Source organism: Parus major, chromosome Z (genome assembly GCF_001522545.3).
Source record: "Parus major isolate Abel chromosome Z, Parus_major1.1, whole genome shotgun sequence".
Taxonomy (NCBI): Eukaryota; Metazoa; Chordata; class Aves; order Passeriformes; family Paridae; genus Parus; species Parus major.
In genome coordinates, this window is record NC_031799.1 from 31,227,944 (window position 1) to 31,249,352 (window position 21,409).

Below are 21,409 nucleotides of genomic sequence, written 5' to 3' on the forward strand. Positions count from 1 at the left end.
TAAGTGTATATAAGAATTTGGTGAGTGTGGTGGCATACAAGTAAGGTCAGATAGAATAGAGTGAAAAATGGAGTGAAAAAAATAGACATGCTTTGAATTCTTTATTCATAATTTTTAAACAGGTAAGAAGAAGAAAATTAAAATATTAGATACTTCCATTTTTGATAGCTTATTTTTAAACTTATTCACAGTTCAACAGCAATCAGTAAGGAGATATTTTAGTATTCATGTACTTTCATAAAGTAGGCTTATTAAAGGAGTAATACTTAATTTCTTAGCTTTATCAGTTCAGATTTTAATCCTGTATATTTTTATCTTCTTAGTGGCATATACCATAGAGACATCCAAAGTAGCCAATTACATTCAAGGTCAGCTGGAACTAAGCTACTCTTTAACACCACTTCTTTTTACTAGATGAGGTGAATCATTTGCTCTGATTCCTCATTCTTTGAAGAGAAACTTTTACACAACTGCTAAACAGGTGTCAATAACAGACGTATTTTTCAAGTCCTGATACCAGCTGGTCTAATCAAGTAAAGTGTTTTTGTTTCCTATTGATATGCGCAGTCTATATATTTATTTTCTTTTAGGTATGTTAGTGCATGTAATAAAAATAACATATTTTTAAGGTTCTATTTATGGAATAAATTCTATAAATTGTTAATTAATAGCTCCAGTGCAATAGATGTTTAATCATATTACTTGATACCAAAATGCCTCAACAAAACAATACTTGTTTTAGAAGAAGGTACCCTAAATTTTGGGTTTGTTTAATCTGCTGAGTTTAGTGAAGCTGCCATTAATTTATGACAGAATAAGTGAGAAAAAAAAATCTCATCCAAATGCTTTGATAACACTCACATAAAGATGTTTTCTGGTGGGAAGATTTGGAGTGTTTATTTTCAATACCTATGTCATTCAAATCATACAGACATATTCGCTGTCCAGAGTATCCTTCACCAGACAGACATATCTGAATTCATTAGATTCAGATGAAGATTGGGATTTATCTGTTTCTTAGAGGTGGATGTTCTCCCTCAGCAGGCTCTCAGTTCTTGGGTGAATTTGAGGTGAAGGTGAACACATTTTTCTTCTTTTCATTGCTTTTCCTCTTCATATATTTACAGTTGTATATTTTTTTCTGAAAGACCATTTCAAATATTTACACAATTTCTTTTACTAATACCACTTTTATTAATAGCACAGCACATACTTTGTGAGTAGGTTTTACACTTACTTCTAACAATGCTGCAGTATTCTAACTTGGAGAAAGGTTAAAAGACTTCATTTACATGAGGAAGATCAAGTGATTTTCATGCTTCTCAGATAGATTGCAGTAACAGTAAGAACAGAAATAGAGTTTGAGATCTTTTTCCTCTGACATCTGAAGTTGAAAATATTGCTAGAATTTGGATGCACTGAGGGATACTGTTGATTCTAAAAACTTGTCTCTTTGTCAAGAAACTGCATTTCTGTGCATTGCCCGATTAAATGTAAGGCTGTTCCTTAAAGAAAGCAGTATAGCTGATTACTGCTAGGATCTAACTTAACAGAGAATTTATATTAATGAAGTTTAGCATGTTAAAGAGAAGCAAACTCCCTTCTGAGGAAGTTAGAAACTAAAATTCGTATTTCTTCAATGAAATGGGGGGGGTTGTTGTTTTTTCTTTTTTTTTGTAGTTTCCATACTGTCTATGTTCTGAACACCTAAATAACTTATAAAGTAGGTAAGAATGCATTAGTATTGTCATCTGCTCTGTTCTTAGTTGAAAGAGGAATGTGATTTTTAGTACAATAAATTGCAGTTTTAAGAGATTTGTCAGGTATTTCAATTTGTGTTAACACTGTTTGTAAAATAAGTAGGACTGTTCATTCTGCTCTATTACATAACATCCACTACTGCTAATTTCTTAGTCTTCAAAGATTTAGGTTAACTAGAAGCTTCTCATAAAGCTGATCCTTTGTGCTTTTTTTTTTTTTTTGTAGATTGCAATGCATTGTATATGGAATTTAGGTTATGGGAAGGGATAGTCTTCCTTCTAGCAGCTGCTGTTTTTACATAATAGGAAGACACATAGATAGTGTGAGCTAGACCTGAGAGTTCTTTGTTGCAAAAGAAAAACCTAGATAAAGTCTGCATTCTGTTATTATTAGTGAATTTGTATTTCAGATCTCTGAACTTATACTTCACTTTTAATTTCACCCTTCTGTGGTTTGTCCAGGGAGTTAGATTAATTGAATTGGCGTTGAATTGGGAAAGACCCACAATGATCATCAAAGTCCAATTCCTGGCCCTGCATGGGACCATCTTTGAGTCATCCCATGTGCCTGAGAGCACTATCTGAACACTTCTTGAGCTCTGTCAGGCTGCTGCTGTGACCCTGGGGAGCTGTTCTGGTGCCCAACAGCCCTCTGAGTGAAGAACTTGTGCCTAGACAGATTGTTAAATCTGTGTATTTCCTTTGTTCTGTGCCTAGAACATTCATCAGTATTAGCATTAGTCTGGAGAGACTGAAGTCAGTACATGGCTTTTAGACTTGTTTTTGTGCTGTAGTCATCAACGAAGCAGCTGAGCAACTATCAACCAAATTGTTTAAGGTCTGCCTTAACTTTTCTGAGTCAAGCTTTCTGGAAAATGTTTAAGTCATGACCAGAATTGGAGAAAGAATAAAGTTAAAATTTGTGATTATGAACTTGTTATATGTTTGTGTTAATATGGAGGTCAGTGCAACAATGGAAAATATTGTAGTACATGTCATGCAACCATAATTTAATTGGAAGTTCTTATTTTGAAAGGATACCATCCTTATTGTTGTATTTCTCTTTCATTTCTCTGCATTTCCTCTTTTGTCTAGTTTTACAAATTGAATGTAATAGTTAATTTTTGAGCAATGTTAAGGTTTACATTGGAATTTGAACATGTTTTTACACCAGCTGTGCATTTTTTTCCTAAATTATTATATTACAGTATTTTATTGGTTGGTATTAAAGATATTATTTAGGTATATTATTTACTATCTTTGTATAATAAGAAAATTATAAAATTATATCCAAATTGCTGCTACTTTACATTGGAAGAAGAATGAAATTAATTGGCAATTTATTACATTTATGTTCAATCTAATCAGATGTAAACATTATTTATCTAATAAATATGAAAAAGCATCCCTAAGTAAGAAAAAGATAATGTTTTGTTTTTAGCTTGCTGAAGAGTTTAAGGTAACTCTGAGAAAATGCTCTCACCATTCAATCAATTTGTATGTAACTTACATACTGAGATAGAACACGGAAATAAGTCATGATTACGTAACATCACTTTAGTTAATCTTTGAAAGCTAATTATGACTAGGAGTTAAGTTCCAGGTAAGAATAGGTTTACCCTTCTCCCAGAAATTATGGAATAAGTTTGTTCAAGCTAGTCTGATTCAGTAGTCTCATTTCAACAGTCACTTTATGAGTCATGTGCTTAGCTGCCCTTCTGGTGGTTTGTGGAAGAAGGCAAGTAACCAAGACAGACAGACTGGTGCCTAGGGATAATGAAATTGTGGAAACAAGAGTCCACAAATTTGGACTGCAAGTTACATCTCGACAGATGGCTGAGACCTTGGGATTTTTGGTCCAATATATGACCAACTGATGCACAGTGAAATCCAGAGTGCTCTACTGTTAATAGTGTAGTAACATTGCTTATTTCAGGGAATACTTTTGATCCTGAGTCTGTTTGCTGCACTATAGTATTAAAAAGAAGATAGATCTAACATTCTGTCAAAGTTTAGATAAAGAGAAAAGATAACTTTAACAAAGTAATTGCATGAACCAGCACATTTTTCGTCTTTTAAAAATAGCTTCCAATATTTTCTGGGTATACCATTTGTTGGAACTATTCGCCTCCCCCTTGGGGAAAGGAGAGAATAAATGGAACAATATCAGGATCTAAAAGCTTAATGGTTTTATTTCTGCATTGTAATTATACTAATAAATACCTCTGTCCATGACCTTGGAATTTATAGTGCAGTGAGAAAGATTTATTGACAAGTAATTTGGAAGAAAAATGGGATTATTGTGTAATTACAGCATGTGGTTATTAAGCATATGTACTTACATAACATTTATCCCTGTTATTTCAAGACCTTCAACTATCTTTCAGTTTTCCCTCAAAAATACTAAAAGGCTTCTTGGTAAATCCAGTGCCTGGGAGATCTTTGTTACATTATTGGATCAACTACAAAGTAATTGTGTTACCTTGAGATGTGCAGAGGGAATCAATAGATCTTTAAAACAGCCTGTGATTTTTTAAAGAAGGTGTTCCATACCCTATTTTTCCTGGTAGTATAGATACCAATGTGTAGGACTTTTGACTGTACACCTTAGTCATGTTTTCCCATGTTCTCCCTTTCTCTTTGTGTGCAGCTAATTCTGCAAATAACTTTATATCTTCTTGTCAAACCAGAAGTAAAATCTTTCAAATAGCTATTGAAATATAATTAAACTGTTGGAATATAATTAAGTATCTTATCTAACTGGCATAAGACTAAAACAAGAGATGCATTCCTTTGCACCTGTATTCCCTTGGCTGCATGCTATGACAGCAGCCGGGTCTATCCTTCATATAATTTGATCTTTTAATTTAATTTGACACTCCATTAAGTATGCAATGTATTTCAAGGGGAAGGTTTTTCAAAATTTATACCAATTTAAGCTTCCAAAATCTGTACCTACACTGTCCTCTATTAGAGTATGGAAGCTCTTCAAGATTATAGCAGGGCAGCAAACTCAAAACAGAAGTTATATTTTATTCTGCATAATTTATTATGTTGTCTTTTACAATATGTATTTATAAAAAATCCAGTGAGGCTCTTGTTGTTACATTTTTTTACTTTTTAGTTAAAAAGACTTTAAAGTCTTTCCAGTTCATTCTTGTTAAAGTGAAAGCACCTTAAGTGCTGTTGTATTTTGGGGTTTTTGTTAGTGTTTTGTTTTGTTTGTCTATCAACTTTTCAATAAGAAATTGAGTGATTTTAGAGTTACTATATTAAGATACTCAATTCTAAGTAGCAGTGCCAATATTTCATTTATAAATACTACTTCATTTTTATACAGGAAAATTTCTCAGGTGTGAGAATGAAGAAATAAGTGTTCTTAGAAAAAGTTAATCATAATTTATTAAAATAATTGGTTGTGTGGTATCATAGTGATAGGCCTAGTGATAGGCATATTTGTAACTGTCATTTCCGTAGGTGAGTGAAGTAGGTAACTTTCCAAATTTTGTACCATCATGGTACAATTTTGTCTTGGAGTTAGGAAATACACCAAAAAAGACAAATAATAATTCAGTTTTACAGTTGCAGTGATTTATCACTGTCACTGTTTAACTACCCTATTTCAGGATCATGTATTTTCAGGGAAACTTATTCTTTGTTTAAGCTTTGTGTTCTTGTTTGGTACTTGGTATGACTCAAAGCATATCCAGAAGGAAGTGAGGCATCTAATCAATATGTCTTTATAGCACTTTGATCTCCTTACTGAATATTGGGATGTAATATATCTTTGATGCTTTATCAATAGAATGATTTAAAAGTTGCCTTTTATGTAAGTTACATTTTGTTTTACTGTATCTGTTTTTTTCTGCTAAGGTGACTACTCTTCAGTTTTTAATGAACAGAAGGATAAGGGTGACCTGTGCTGAAGAATAGACCTTTTAATATAAAATTACATATTTATCAATTCTTTCTTATTTTATTGAGGTTTAGAAAGTAACAGGGATAATCAAGTATGTGTGTTTTCTCCCTGCAGGTACGTCATGCAGGATGTGGCTGGCCTGATATTCAAATAAAATATTCATGCACTAAATAACATTTGGGGCTCTGTGAAAACACACATACCTTGCATGTATGGTTTGGTCAGAACTCTTCTGAAGGGGAATGCAGTATCTGAATATAAACTCTATAAAGTGATAAATCTTGTGAAGCCCATATTAATGTTAGTGTCATGCTAAAAAAAAAAAGAGATTTGTCTAATTAAGTAATTAAAGAAAATCAAAAACTCTTTATGAAGAAAGATGAAACCTTTGTGTGGCACTAATTGACATTCTTGGCATTGCCCTAACTCCTCAATGTGACGGCTCATATTAATGCACTTTTATCTGGTGGAATTGTGCAGCAGCCTCTTCCAATAAAGGGCTGCAGAACAACCTGCAGCAGTAAAAAAACTTAGCTGGTGTCACCAATGTATTGAGGTTATGGACAGTATATTTTGAAGTTCTATTTAGAAATTTCATTGAAACTGTTCTGAAGACTCCTAGTACTCCCATTTTTTGAACAGGTGTCTGGAGAGAAGACAGAGACAGGGTACCATAATATTTGTTTCTCAAATTTAGTTCTGAAGCAGAATGCTGACTGAGATGACTTTTGTCTGTGGTAAGATGCCCCTTAACTTCAGATTGTATTCCTTGTTAAATAAACAATGGAAATTAAATTGTGGTTATTTACTTTGTAAATAAATTGTTGTCATTGTTAATATTTTATTGTTGTTATTTCTTCTATTTCCCGAATTGTTTTAACTGACTGTTACCATTCAGAAATATTTTGAGCAAATTTCTGATACAAATCTAATGGTAGAGTATTTCTTGAGAACTTAAAATAGTCTGTTCCAGGGCTTAGAAATATCACTGGTATTGCAAGATCATTGAGGCCAGTAGGACATGATCAGAGAGAGATGGTTTGAGGCTACAATGAAGTGCAAGAAATTGCTGCAGTATGTTGTGTCCTCATAGATACTGAACTAAATATTTTTATGAATGTATATATGATAGATTATCACTTTTAAAATGAAGATGAAGTCTAAGTGGTAGTTGTGTTTTTGTCTTGCATAGTGCGTGCTAATGTGCACAAGTAGATAATGTGTAGCAAAATTAACAGCATTGAAGAAAACAGTGCTACAGAACAGCATCAGATTTCACTTGGAATATTAGTGCCTCATTTACAGGTACATGACAATTATGAAAAGTCATATTTTGTAATGGAATCCAAGTATAAACCATCTTTTTGAAATCTTGGAACTGTACCAGCTATAAGGCTGAGAGTCTCCTAGGGTAAAAAGTGTAACAGTGAAAACCCCCAAGATTACTCCTTTTTTGGTGTCTCTTAAGTATCTGATTTAAAGGCATGACACTGCCAAAACACAGAAAATCTACTACATATGCAGGGCTGTGTCTTTTCTACTCTGTGACTGCAAAGGGCTAAATGTTGTGGTGGGAAAGAAATTTACATTTCTAAGGAGAAAAAAGAAGCATCAGTCCTGAGGTAGTGTGTCAGAAATTGAATAAGGAGTGAATGATCATGTACTCATTCCACCATGCATGTGATTCCAAAAATTCTCACTTCAAGGATTATTCTTAAAACTCATTGTGATAAAGCCTGAGGTTTTATAAAATTGTATTTGTTCTATTTAGTGGTATAATCCCTCTCTGCAGTAATACCAACATAATTCACTTAGTTTAAAACATGATTAAAATTTCTAAATTATAATGTGCATATATTTTATAATGTACTTTATCACTTTCCGAAACACAGTTTAAAAGTAGGCCTCAATTATTCTCTGTTTGGATTAGTGTATATCTGAAAGACCCGGTGCATCTTCTTATTCAAAAGGGTCTCCCTCAACAGTCCATGAGGATCTAGGCTATGTGTGGGCAGTTTATATTTTGTAATCACTTTAAAAGTTTTGTTTAGTTTTACTTTGAAGCTGAATGAGCATATCATCTGTCCTCTGGAAGAGATTTTGTGTGAAATTAATCAGAAGAAGCTACTGTGTTTAAATTACTGTGTTTAAAGCCTTTTAATTCACAATAACTTTAAAACATAACTCAGTGACTTCACAAAGCATATTCAGTCATATTTTGGTAAACATCTTGAGCTACTGCAGTTGAAAAATAGATTCCTTTCTTATTGATCAGAATCGATTTTCTATTGAGAAAGGTTTGCACTATAGCAAAGAGATATTAAAGGTAGCCGTAAATCTTTGAGGCACTGTAATCCAGCCTGAATCACTGCAGGTGAGATGTTTGAGGTACCTAAGCTTACTTGGATGTCTAAGGGCTATGTTTCTGTCAATAAATGAACTGTTTCACATACGTAGATAATGAATATCATTTGTTTTCATGACATGAGTGCCTCAAATTTCAAGTGACTTTTGTAAGAAAAATCTCATGCAAAATGTAAATGTGTGCATTTTCCCTACCCCATCTATTGAATGACTCTTAAATAAAATTTCATTTAAATGTTTCTTAATATGCAAGCTCTAGATCTTGTACTGTAGCCATGTATCACAACTGTTTTTAGAGCTACATGTACTGTCATTTAACTCATAATAATCTTTAGATGTTTACTTGACATTTTTGGTATTGATTTGAATAAATCATAGTTTGCACTCCAGTATTATGAGGGTTTTCCATATAAAACAATCATAAGCAATTGTATTTGACATTGTGTTAGGAATGTGGAAATACGCCTACAAGTATCTTATCATTCACCAGTATTTTCTTGGTTTTTTATTAAAATGATTGTGCTGGTTGATATTTGTTTTGCTTAGTAGACCCACTCATGCTCTGTGACCTCATTACACAAGGCTGTAACAAAGACATGAAGAGCATTTTGCAACTTGTTAGATACACTGAGATCTATAAACTATTCTTAACTGCTTCCATGCTATATCATATACTTCAGAGAAAAAGTCATAAGGTATGTTCTTTCTCTCAATGCCAGCATATTAAAAGATTGCTGCTGTCAGGATGAAGGTCCCATAGCAAAGAGGTTGAAAAAAATCAGGTTTTTTTCTGCAATGCAGATATATCTCATTCAAGTGTCCTTTTGAGCACTCATATATTTTTTTCCTAGCAAAATTTAAAGGGCCTAGGAAAGAATTTGTTTTTGAAGGGATGTCATGGGTGGTCAGCCTCAGTTCTCCTTTGCGAGAGCAGATCAGCCACATGGAGTTCATTTTAAACTGTTTCAAGACACTACTGCAGACATTGTGAAACACACAGTGAATCCAGAAATAGTGTCTTGATAGTTTCTACTTGAGAAGTGTCAGTCCGTCTTATTTCTTGACATAGGTCTCAATGTACTTCTTAGATGTGTTTGATTTTTTTTTAAGTATTGATGAGAAGCCTCATTTTTTTTTTCACAGAACCCTTTTTCCCTAAGATTTTTAATCTGCTGTCCTGATAGAAGAAGTATAATTTTTATTTCTTTTTGTTAAATAAAGATTCTTTTAAAAAAACATCCTGTGGAATTTCAGCTGTACCGTTTGAGCTGATGTACTTGGTTTGCATTACAGTGGTGCACACTAAAAATATGGTAAACATTAAATATTAATGTAGCTTGTTGTACCTGTTGGATTTGAACCAATTGAAACTGCAGATTTCTCTGCTACTTGTAGACTTCTGATGGAGCACTCAGAGATCATGTTTGCCAACAAGGATAATGGGATATGTGTTTAAACTGGGGAAGGAATGGATGCTGGCTTACATTTCTATACTCTTTTGCATTGTGAAATCTTATTAGTTGTGGGTGTAGGACAGTTTTCAGAATGTATTTTTAAAATGCAATATTTGGCATCTAAATAGAGACTATACATATAAAACTTCATCTGAAAGAGAAAATCTTCAATTTCACAAATTAGTTCATTATACACATACAGCAGTGTATTTGCATATTTTGTACTGCTGTGTTGTGTCTATGCAATTTAAATCTAATTTACTAAGCAGTTTGATCTAGCTTTAGTTGATCTTGGAAAATACAGTCTCAGTATAAATGTGTCACATATGCTTTGCATGAATTTAAACTGTGACTGTCGTTGTTCATCAAAAATGATTGTCCATCTGTTATCTTTTGAATAGCATCCTCTTTATGTGTAAAGAATGAAAATATTAAACTTGGATTTCTTTTTGTAATAGTTTTGAATAAAAACTCTTTTTATAATAGGGTTTTGAATAAAAAGATTCCTCACTGCAAAAGCCTGTGGAAGGACCAAACCAACAGACAGCCAATGAGATTTTTCCTCTGTGCTATCAGTTGCTTGCTGTTCTCTCCAACAAATGTTTTTTCATGCTTAATTTGTGAGGGGAAAAAAGGTCTAAATCTAAATGCCTCTCAAGGAAACTCCTTCTGAAGATTCTGATGAAAACAACTGATGAAATCATGAAAATGAAAATCATGAAAACATGAGACTTTGGACTGGAGAGGAAGGAGCGTAGTGATGTCTGAATTAGCACCCAAATGCCTAAAAATCTGAGAAAGATAGATAACTGGCATTTTATAGAATGTTAATAAAGTGGAGTTTAGCTTCTAAGTTGTTTCAGAATCACTTGTATTTGAAAGTGAAAGCTCAGCATCTTCACAGAACTATGTGCAAACATACTAGGTTTTTAAAACCTTCATTCTTCTTATCATAGTTAGCCTCAACTTTCTAACGGTTGTAATTGTCCACAGAAAACATTTCAAGATAAATGCATTATCAGGTTTTGAAATTTTCTTATTTTTGTAAATACTAAGACCTGGGGGGCAAAATAAGGGCTATATTGTGGATTAAGTGAAATATCTCAAGGCTGTGCTTTTCTGATAACTGAACCTGAAGTGACCTTTCTCAGACACAATTACAGAGCTGTATGTTTTTCCTTTAATTTCATCAGGGGTTTAATTAGTATACAAATAAAACTTCCCTTATCTTCCTTTCTACCTAATTGGCTTGTCTTTGCTTATATATGAAGAATGTGAAAATGGGCTGTAATTAGGGTGACCGTGTTAACCTTTTTTTCTCAAATGTACTGTTGCCTAAAGGCCTCAAAGCCTAAAACCAGTGCTTTGGATTATTGCTTTGCAATCACTATGGCTCTCCCATAGGTTTTCTCATGAGCAGAAGGGCTTTGGGTGCTGCAGGTTCCCACTGCTTAACGGGATCTTCATTCTTCTCCCCACTAAATGTTTATTGATTATCTCACTGCTCCACACTCAGCCTCCAACAACTTAATATCAGGTGACAGTCAGGAGAGTTCTCCAAGTAATTAGAGTGGAGCATTGAGGGAACAATTAGGAGCAGAGTTATTAAACTTGATTTATCCTATTCTCTCCTGAACACTTTCTTGGATATCAGAACATCACACTTTCACAATCTACCCTAGCTGAGAAATTAGTGGCTAACCTGCTGCTTATCATTGTTGCCTTGCTGCCTTGAGGCACACCCTCTTGGTTTCAGTCACTCAGCTGGAAATATTAGAGTCCATAAAGTTTATCAAGGGTTTTAATTAGATCAATCTGAAGAAGCAAAAAAAAAAAAAAAAAAAAAAAAGAGGCTTACCAGCCATTATTTTATAGTACACCACACCATATTTGAACATTGCCAAGGCTTGACTTTAACCCACAGTAGCTAGAAGCTTCAAATAATTGCTGAAACTGCTTTGGAGTGCTAAAATCAGTTTCCATTTTGCTTAGATATTGCAATATTACTAGTAGACAAAGACTGAATCCTTTAGAGATTTCTGTAAATAATGGGGTTCTTTTTGAACATAATAGAGCAGCTCTTCAGTGAGATACTTGATTTAACCATTTATGTATTGCTTCATCACCAGCTAGTGTGGATTGCTGAGCATGCCCCTTAAAAAAGTTAGACCCTGCTATTGCCTCGTTAATAAGCATGTGCTTGCAATGAGCAACCTAGATGAGTTAGCAGCTGACAGAAGATTTTGACTGGTGGGTCTTTTCTCTCTTTGTGGTCAGTAATGAAAGATTTTTGTGGGAGCTAACAACTCTTCAACCCCTGCAGATGGATAGCTGTAAGAAAAATTAAATACATATGCATAATGTTCCTATTATCCTGTCTTTCTCTACTCTTTCAGACTGCTAGTATCTTGGGGGAAAAATCCATTCAGCAGCATCTACATAAAAAATTTCTTGCGTCAAAATACTAGCAGAAACTACTTAAAACCAGTTTTTTCAATCAGGTGGGAAACTGGGTTGGATCAAACATTGCTAACAGAGACTTTGTTCTGTGTTTAAGTGTAGTCTGTTTGTCAAAGGTGGGAATATGGGTGGGGGGGTTACTTGACTTGGTTTTCAGAACTCTTCCCTCAATGTTGAAAGCAAACAGTAAACACAATAATTGGAAGAAGATAATGTTCTTTGTTTTTGAATTAGAGATGGATCCTTTTATCCATGCTAATCCACATTAAAAATAAAATTTTTGAAAATCTGATAATTCACAAAGTCTTCTGTTTAGACAGGGCTTTGATAGCTGCCAGTGTCTTTAGGGTAGAATTTTTGAAAGAAAGACTTCTGGTTTTGAATATCCTTCAAGATGCAGAAGATGGATGCTATCTCTGTGTTCATATTTTCTTAGGGAAAGTATAGCAGTTGTTTATTGAAAATAAGAACATAAGAGTCAAAGTAGAATTATTCAACCTGCAGTCATTTGAACAAAAATAGTACTAACATTTCTGTGTTTAGAGTTTCTTAAATAGACTTGTTTTTTTTCCTTACAGTTGTGATTAATTTCAGCCTAGATTTTGTAAATTCCTGAACAAGAGTTCAAGTAATGGTGCTGTACCTTCAAAATACTCCACCATTGAAGTAACTGGATGCCTTTTCTCTTTAGAAATGTTAGAAGATTATGCCAGTCCACAGATCACAGTTTATTTTGCAGGCCTATGCTGTAGATTGCTCTTTTATAGAAATTTTATCTATCATAATGCTTTTTGAAGTGCCTCTGACCCTTAAGCAGGTCTGAAACTTCTTCAGATTAGTTGAGTTTTCAGCACCCTCCAAATTTTTATCAGCATTTTCTATATACTGTTCTTCATACTTATCCACAGCATAGTACATCTCTGTGTTCCACAGTCCAGGGCAAGTACACATTTGTACAAATAAAAATTATGCAGGGCATTCTTAGAATTTTAGCAGAAAATGTACGCATAAATTTTGAAAAACAGGTGTGCAAGAGCTCAGTGTTGCAATTATGAAGCTTTCTCTTCTGTATTTTAGAATCTATCAGGAAATATGCTATGTGTAAAAGAATGTTTATAACCACCTATTATAATTTCTTTCTAAAAAGGCAATTAACAGCTGTAAGTAAAATGTAACATGTAAAAAATTATGAAATCAAATTATTAATACTCCAGCCTATAAATGTATTGTTTTATCTGAGCAGAAAGGAGTAGCAACCAGCCAGATTCTGTATTAATTAGTCCTGTGTGCTATTTTTCATCTGTTGGATTAATCTGAATTGATTAAAGCATGTTGTGTTAATTCTAAGCCAGAGAGAAATGTTTTAAAAATACACATGCTATTTTGCATATTGGGAAACTAACGTTAAAATAGTGAAAGCAGCATAAAATAGATTGTACTTGATGCACTAACAGAGAATATGAGATTATTCATTCTACTGAAATTTCTGAACAGTGCAGAATATTTAAATAAATGCCTCTGTGGTTATTCCTTTTCTTTGTGAATTCTTTTCTTTAATGTTTATTTTAAATTAAGTTTTGAGAATATTCTGTGTTCTTTAGAGCTGTTCTCTTGATTATTTCCTTCATGTTTAGATCTGGTATTTTTAACTATAGTAATTATAGCATAGTGTATGTCCATGCTTGATCAAAAAATAATTTTATTTTCTAAATATATTTGTACACAGTCAATATACTAAAAACTGGGGGTTTCTGAGTCGTAATTTTTTTTTAAGGTAATGTTTTTGCTCGAGGATTCATAAAACCTTAGTATGCAATGGTCCAAATCTACTACACAGTCAGTCTGTTTTCCACTTTGTTTAATAGCCTATGGCATAAACTGAAGTTAATTATTTGGGCTGACAAGTAACTCTGCTTTCTGTCTGCTTGCAGAGTCTCTCCGAGGCAACGGTGGAGCTGAGAAGAAGAGATCGATTTCTGCGTCAGCAAAATAGACTTCTTACCCAGCTGGAGCAGGACAAGCGTCGACTGAGCGAGAGCATCCGTGAAACAGAGAGTGCCCTCTGCGTGGCAGCGAAGTGAGCACTGGGACCTTGGGGAGATCACTTAAAACGGACAAAAGATCAATTCTTACTTTCATGCACGGGGTTTTAGCCTTGGCTAATGTAATGCTAGAAAACAAAAGTACATCTGCCTCTCTTTGAAATTCAGTGATAGTCTTCGAAAAAGAAAACTGTTAGTTTAAGATACTACATGTTGTGTTTTCTGTAGTTATCCCATAACAGTGCTACAAATACTTGGTCCAAAATGCATAAGCATTTTGTCTGCCAATTACCTTACTGATTTGACAACATCTCTTTGGTAGAGCCTTCACATTCTGTTTGTTTAAGAAATGATTGTTCTAAAGGGGCTGAAATCAATTATGGACCTAGACTTATCTGTGGAATAGTGTAGATATTTCTGCTGATTTCAGAGAGTTTTAGATTTGATGTAAGCCCCATGCCTTTTTTTACTATAAATTGAAGAGTGGAAGGAAATGTTCAGGGACCATTTTTGAAAGTATTGGTAGTCAAAAGCTGTTCCATTGACTTGAATGAGATTATTACTAACCTCTTAGAGTTATATAGTCAGATAAAATTATAAATCCTTTCAGACTCTGTTATCTATTACTGCTACAGTAGTATGCACTTTGAATAATATTGGTCCATGGCCAAGATTTAAAAAAAGTTCAATTTAAAATTAAAATTTCTCATTATACCTGTGGTAGGTTTGACATCTGAAGAACAATAGCTTAGAAGCTTTAAGGGGCTTATGTACCAGCAAAATAATGTAATTAGTATAGTTATCAGTGATATGTTTAACAAGCTAATTAGAATGACAAACATTATTTGGTATAAGTGTATCAAAGCAGATTATGACCCAAAGAAAGATTTTTTCTCAAAAGCCTTTTCATTTTCATCCTGCCCCAACCTATTTTATGCACTCCAGTAAGGATCATTCTATGGCCATTCTTATATTCAGAAAATGTTTTTTAAATGTGAAAACTCCAAACCAGTCATGGTTCTATCAATTCTTCATGAAAGTGCAAGTGTTGTTTTCTTCCTTTGGAACATGTAAGCAAAGTAGGCAAATAGACTCTGGTCCTACCCAGAAACTCTAATTTTAATTTCCATTCCATGACCTAAGTGATTGTAGACAGTGCATGGGTGTCTTTCAACTTCTTTCCCAAATTTTTGTAGAGCTGTAAAAGACAGCTAGATATCTAGCTTCTTCTGAGAAGGAGATTTTCTGCCTTGATTTTCTGGTAGTGGTGGCTAGCAGTTCCTTCCACTTTTCTTCTGAGTAAGAAGCAATATTAATAAAAGTGTCGGAAACAGTGAACCTGACAAAAAAATAGTAGTCTTTCTGGTAATTTCTCTGTGTTGTGGTTTAAACCCAGCCAGCAACCCAGTACCCTGTCAATCTAATACAAAGAAAGGTGGGATCCTGAAAAGAGAAAAATCTATGTGGCTTTATTAGGAATGTAAAAGCCAATTCTACTCTTCTAGCCACATTCCTGTATTTTCTGTTGAGATAGTATGAATCAAGAAATGAGGGCAGATGTCATTCCATGGGGAAGAATGCCATGATTTTGACTGGAGAAAAAGAGGCCAAGGGAAGACCTTATTGCTCTCTATAGCTAACCAAAAGGAAGTTGTAGTGAAGTGGGGCTTGGTCTGTTCTCCCAAGTAACAAGTAATAGGACAAGAGGAAATGGCCTCAGGTTGTACCAAGAGAGGTTTACATTGGATATTAGGAAAAGATTGTCTCCTGAAAGAGTTGTCAAGCATTGGGACAGGCTGCCCAGGGAAGTTGTGGAGTCTGGAGGTATTTAAAAGATGTGTAGATGTGGCCCTTGGGAACATGGTGGGCTGGGCAATGCTAAGATAATGGTTGGACTCAGTGATCTTATGGGTCTTTTCCAGCCTAAATCATACTGATTCTCTGGATTCTGGTTTAGGTGTTCTGAAAGCTCAAACAAAATACACACATAGCTGGCAAAATAAGAGACAGTCCTGGAATATTGAGGTATATTAGCTTTTCTACCATGGAATCTGTTTGACTTCTGTGGTGTTTTGTTGGTCATGCTGTCTTTTCTCCTTAGTCATACAGTATTATGTAACTTCAATTCTATTTCTCTCAATCATGAATTGAGGCCAAGGTTTTTCATGACAGCATAGCTGATGAGAGCTGTCTTTCTTACTGAAACCCTAATCTACAGTAGGTCATTAGAGAATACTCCCTTTTGTAAGGATATGATTCTTGGCTGGACTTATTTTGGAAATGTATGAGAATGTATTCTCTTCCTGCTAGAAGACTCCATTCCACATGCCTTTTACACCTAAAACTCTCCAAGAACACAACTGTTTTTCATTAATATGCTGATAATAAAACTAGTTTAATTGCTAGTCTACAATAGAAACAAATTTCATATGGAAATATGCCAAATAGTGGTACATGAACTATTTTTTAAGGTTTGCATTGTGGATATAAAAAGGAGAGACAAAAACATAATAATTTGAATTATCAACAATTATTTGAAAAGACATGATAGTTAAAAAGCGGAAAATTAATTTCTAAATCAGGTGAGGTTCAGTTCTATGATCTACCTTTTTTTTTCTCTTGTAATAGAGACATAGACTTGATCATTAGTCATATGAAAGCTGTGGAAGACACTCTTCATAAGGTAAGAATTTTAAAATGATTCCTCTGATTTGTATTTCTAGACTTATTGAAGTTTTACCACTGCTTTTGCTCATTGAAGGAGTAGAAATTTTAAGGTGTTTATTTCTTAGTGTTTATTTCCACCTTCAACTTCTTTTATCCTAAAAATACTAATCATTTTTAGTGAAATAAAATACAATTTTGTAGTACACAAACTTCTTATGTCTTACTACAAAACTTACTACAAAATCCACTTGCCTTCCCTTAATCACTGTAAGCAGTATTTCTGGTTACCAAGTGAAGACTGCTGAACATCCAAAGGGCTGACAATTTCTATGGAGTTAAGTCTGTGCCATTAAGTCAGAGGTCTTTTGGTGATGTCACATGCATGGTGGCCATAAAACACATGGCTTTGTGCATGCTTGTTGTGTTCCACAGCTGCAGGATCACCTCCAGAGAAGCTACAGTTACCAGGAACCAGCATGGGACACAAACAAGACGGGCTTCTGTTCATGAAACCATTTATTCAGCACAGGAACAAACTCAGATCCAGAGACAGAGAGCCCTGGGTTTTGAGGGACAGAACCAGGGTGGAGTTCAGGGTCAGGGACCACTAGGAACACAGCAAGGGAGAAACCCCAGGGGCTCAAACCCAACCAGAACTCCTGGGCTGACACCCCATGAGGACTCTGGGGTGGGGCAGCTCTTCCAGGGCTCACAGGGTCCAGCTCCCAAAGCAGAAGTTCAGAATTCACACCAGCTGAGTTTACAGCCACGCCTCTCACTTTAACAATCCTTATCTGAAACTGAATCTCTGCCTCCCTGGGCGGGGGCACCTCACACATGCTACTTTAATATTTGATACATGATAAAACATAAGGAAAAGACAGTAAGTTGTAACCTGTAGTCAGAAACTTCCATGATATTTTTAGGATTTTTTTTAAAATTGCATAATAACCTTAAGTAGTCTCTTTGAATTGCACAATTTTGCCCTGGTATAACATTATTTTAAAGTCCAACAAAGCTTTAATATTAATTATTTAGTCAAAAGGACTGTTTTTAACTGTAGCTCTAGTTGTTGATTTTTTATAACTGTTTTTTAGTCTAGAGAAACACAGAGCAAAATAAGTGTTTTTATTACCTTGGAGCGTTAATTTCCCTTATCACATCTTGAATTCACAGCAACATGGGAATCTATTCTTCATTTTAGTTTCTGTGTTCACCAAAACTAATTTAATTTTCAGATACTTTTTTTCAAGTTTCTCTTTTCTTTAATGTTCAAGAAAGTGACAGAACCTAAAACTGTGTGTTTTAGTTGCAGCAAACTCTGCTGGTAGAGACTGTCTTGCTTTTTGTCCTCACCTTTTTCATACTGGCTTCTTTTAAGCTTAAAAATTTATGTCACGCAGAAAGTGTTGTGTTTTTGCAGCAAGAGATACATGTAATGTCCTTGGCATTCAGAATTTATTGTTTTGGATTGCAAGGTTATATTTTGGTTTTAAAAGCAATGCCATTATATGCACAAGGATTGAAGTGTTTGGGGAAAGGCTGTAGAGAAGGTCACATGCTTAGTACTGATTAACCCAATGCAGTAAATTAATTGAGCAACAGCCATCTTTTGTTTGAAAATTTTAGTTATCTTATTGCTTCTTAATTCTTGATGTACATAGTTTTTAGGCCCACATAGAACATTAATGAGTAGAAAAACAATTTATCCTTTCTGGTTTGTCAACCTAAAGAATGAGGAAAACATAAGAATTAGAAATGTCAGGATGCTTCTTTCAGCAGGAACTAAAAAAATTGATTGTAAATAATTTAAAATTTGACATACTATTTCTCCTAGAAGAACAAAAGGAAATTATTGATTCTGTTTGGGAAGTATCTGAAATGTAAACCCTACATCATAATAGTAACTAATTACCTAGCATTAGTAAACATGGTTTATGTGTAAACTATAAAGTTTACACTGTTGTTCTGAAAAGGTTTCCCACACAGTAAAAAAATCAGAACATGAAGAATTACATACTAGTAAAGGAACCACAAGCTGTTTTTTCTCCACTAGAAATTCTGGGAATTACTTTTGTTTTAAGTAAAGAAATCAAAAGAAAATGGGTAAAGTTCAGAATCAACTGAAATTGGACAAGTACTACTATTAACTGCAGCTTTACTTAGTGGAGTTTGAAATTTAAGGTTTCAGTATTTCTGTGTTGATGTATTCATGATCAAATATCCACAAAATTCCACTACATCACTTCAGGATCTCTATTATTAATGCATAATGCTAAATTTTTACCTATTGATCTCAGAGGGATTTTACAGACATCCTTAGTAATCTTAGTTAGACTTAGGATAAGACAGTATACTCTGATCCATTAAAGTGGCCCCATTCCTCTCCATATTCTATCCCTACAAGAATTCCAGAAGTCAGCAATGTACACACTAGATCATCTGCCTTTGGGTATACCAAGGTGTAACATTCAGCAAACAAAAGTAAGAGAAATCAGAGCCAAGGGAAACAATTTTTGTGCATGCTTCGAATATACCACTAGACCAGGGATCATTCACACCCCTTTCTGCCCCTCACTGTGACTGATGTCTAGTATCATACACTTCACTTTGCCAAAAAGGGCTTGGGCATGCTTGTGTCCAGAATGATTCTTTCAAGACTACTGCAGAGATACCTTTTTAATCTTCATGAATATTTATGAAGCATAACTGTTAAAGAACTTGAGCACTAGATATGCTAAGACAGAAAATATTTTTAGCAACTAGTTTCATGTCCTTCATAAATTACAAGATGTTCTTTAGAAGGTTATTTTTTGTTTTACCCTGGGTCTTGTTGCATTAGCTATCTTTATCCTATTCCTGGAGATGAATTATTTCCACAAAGGTTCCTGATAAAATAAGAGATCTTTCTTCATCTTATACCATCTAAATACTATGGACAAATATCTAAATGCAAAGTGGATGTTTTAACAAATTAAAACATCAAAACAGAGTATCACCAAGAACAAACAGAGACCTCAAGAGGATTGTGGTTTGGTTCAGTTTTATTCTCAAAATACTGAAGATTACTAAAAGGTAATAGCAAAATTATAACAAAAATAAATAAAATTTTACTGACAGAAAGAGGAAAGGAAATTCCATCTACTTGAAGTTCAAACATAAATAATTTTCTTTAAAAGTCTTCTAATAAAAAGAAAAATTATTTAAGAACATGTCTTATTTTAAAGACAGTTTGGGCAGTCCTTTTTTTATGTATGAAAAGTAAGTTATTTCTTGAAATACTGTCCCCTCAAAAAGTTGAGGTTATTTTTGTTATTAATAAACCCTTGTTATGCTTGCTGATAAACTGCATTTCATTATTAATTTTTTCTTTATTTCTTAATATTCTGGTTGTTTAAACAGATCTGTAAATTTTCTATAACTAGATTCTTTAACATGTGTTGTTAACCATCTAATAGTTATGGCAATAATTCCAAGGTTGTGGGTTCAATCCCTGTATGGGCCAGTCTTTTAAGAGCAGACTTCATGATCTTTGTGGGTCCTTTCCAGCTCAGAATATTCTATGATCCTGTAATCCCATCAGAGGAAGAAATAATTTTACACTATCTCTGCTAAAATCTTCGGCCTTCCGCTTGTGTTGCTACTCAGTTTGAATGCTTTTTTTGGGTTAGCCTTGGCCAGCAGCCAGATGCCCACCAAGATGCTCTCTCAGTCCTCCTCAAGAGGACAAGGGGACAAAACAGGATGAGAAAGCTCATGTGTTGAGATCTAGATAGACATTGCATAGTAATTGTCACATGTCAAACAGCTAACTTGGGAAAATTATTTTGGTTTTTTTTTTTGAAGTTGATTTGAAGAGTTAGAAACAATTAAAAAATTAGCATTAACCTACCTTTTAATCTTAGCTTCACTTTTGATCGCTCTGCTCCATGCAATGAGGCACAGGGGTTTGCAGTCAGTCCACAGCAAGTCCTCTCTGCTGCTCCTACCTCCTCATGCTGTTTCTTGCATCACCATGGGTCCTCCATGTGGGCTGCCATCTTTCAAAACTATCTGCTTCAGCGTGGACTCTCCATGGACTCCCATTCCTTTGGGAACTATCCTGAAGGATTTCCTGGACCTGCTCTGGCATGGGATCCTTCATAGAATATGGTGCGGATATATGTTCTAACATATTCCTCTGTGCTATAAGGAAATACCTAATCCAGTGCCTTAAGTGTTTCTGCCCCACTTCTTCTCGGACTTTGATATTCAGTCTTTTTCTTCCCTCCTTTTCTCCCGGTGTGGTGGGTTTTTCTCACTTCTAAATTCATTTTCACAGAGGGGCTGCCAGCAGGACTGTGGGGCTTATCTGTGACCTGTGGTGGGTCTGGAACCAGAGGTGTCTGGAACCAACTTTGTCATGCACTCATCTGTTCTCACAGAGGCTGCACCTGGTACACTGCTACAGCTGCCTCCTTTTCAGCCTGCCTGAATTCCTTTTCTCTCTTTAGCCTGTGCTACACACCACCATGGGAAGTCATTCTAGTGAGCCAACCTTCACAGCAACAGAAAACTGTTTCTCCTTGTACTCTTGACTATCAAAATCTTGACAAGCTTAGTCTATCATAGTTTTCAGCCTGTCCTTGCTGCTTAGGGTTTGGCTGTTTTAGCATGTTAATACAATACAATGTTCTCTTTATTTTTCCCAATACCACTTAGCAACCTACTAATTCTGACACTTTGGGGACACGTCAGGGATAA

General features: G+C 34.7%; 1 protein-coding gene across 13 annotated transcripts in view; it reads left to right on the top strand.

The window, feature by feature from the left end:
- The window catches only part of CCDC171 (coiled-coil domain containing 171), a 155,530-nt gene that overhangs the window by 83,852 nt on the left and 50,269 nt on the right, over nt 1-21,409 (top strand). For 10 of the 13 annotated variants that reach the window (XM_019009210.2, XM_033520642.1, XM_033520640.1 and 7 more), the window contains 2 exons: nt 13,889-14,034; nt 16,628-16,682. In XM_019009210.2, the coding sequence (XP_018864755.2) occupies nt 13,889-14,034; nt 16,628-16,682 (201 nt within the window). The other 3 variants (XM_033520644.1, XM_033520645.1, XM_033520647.1) reach the window with 3 other exon arrangements.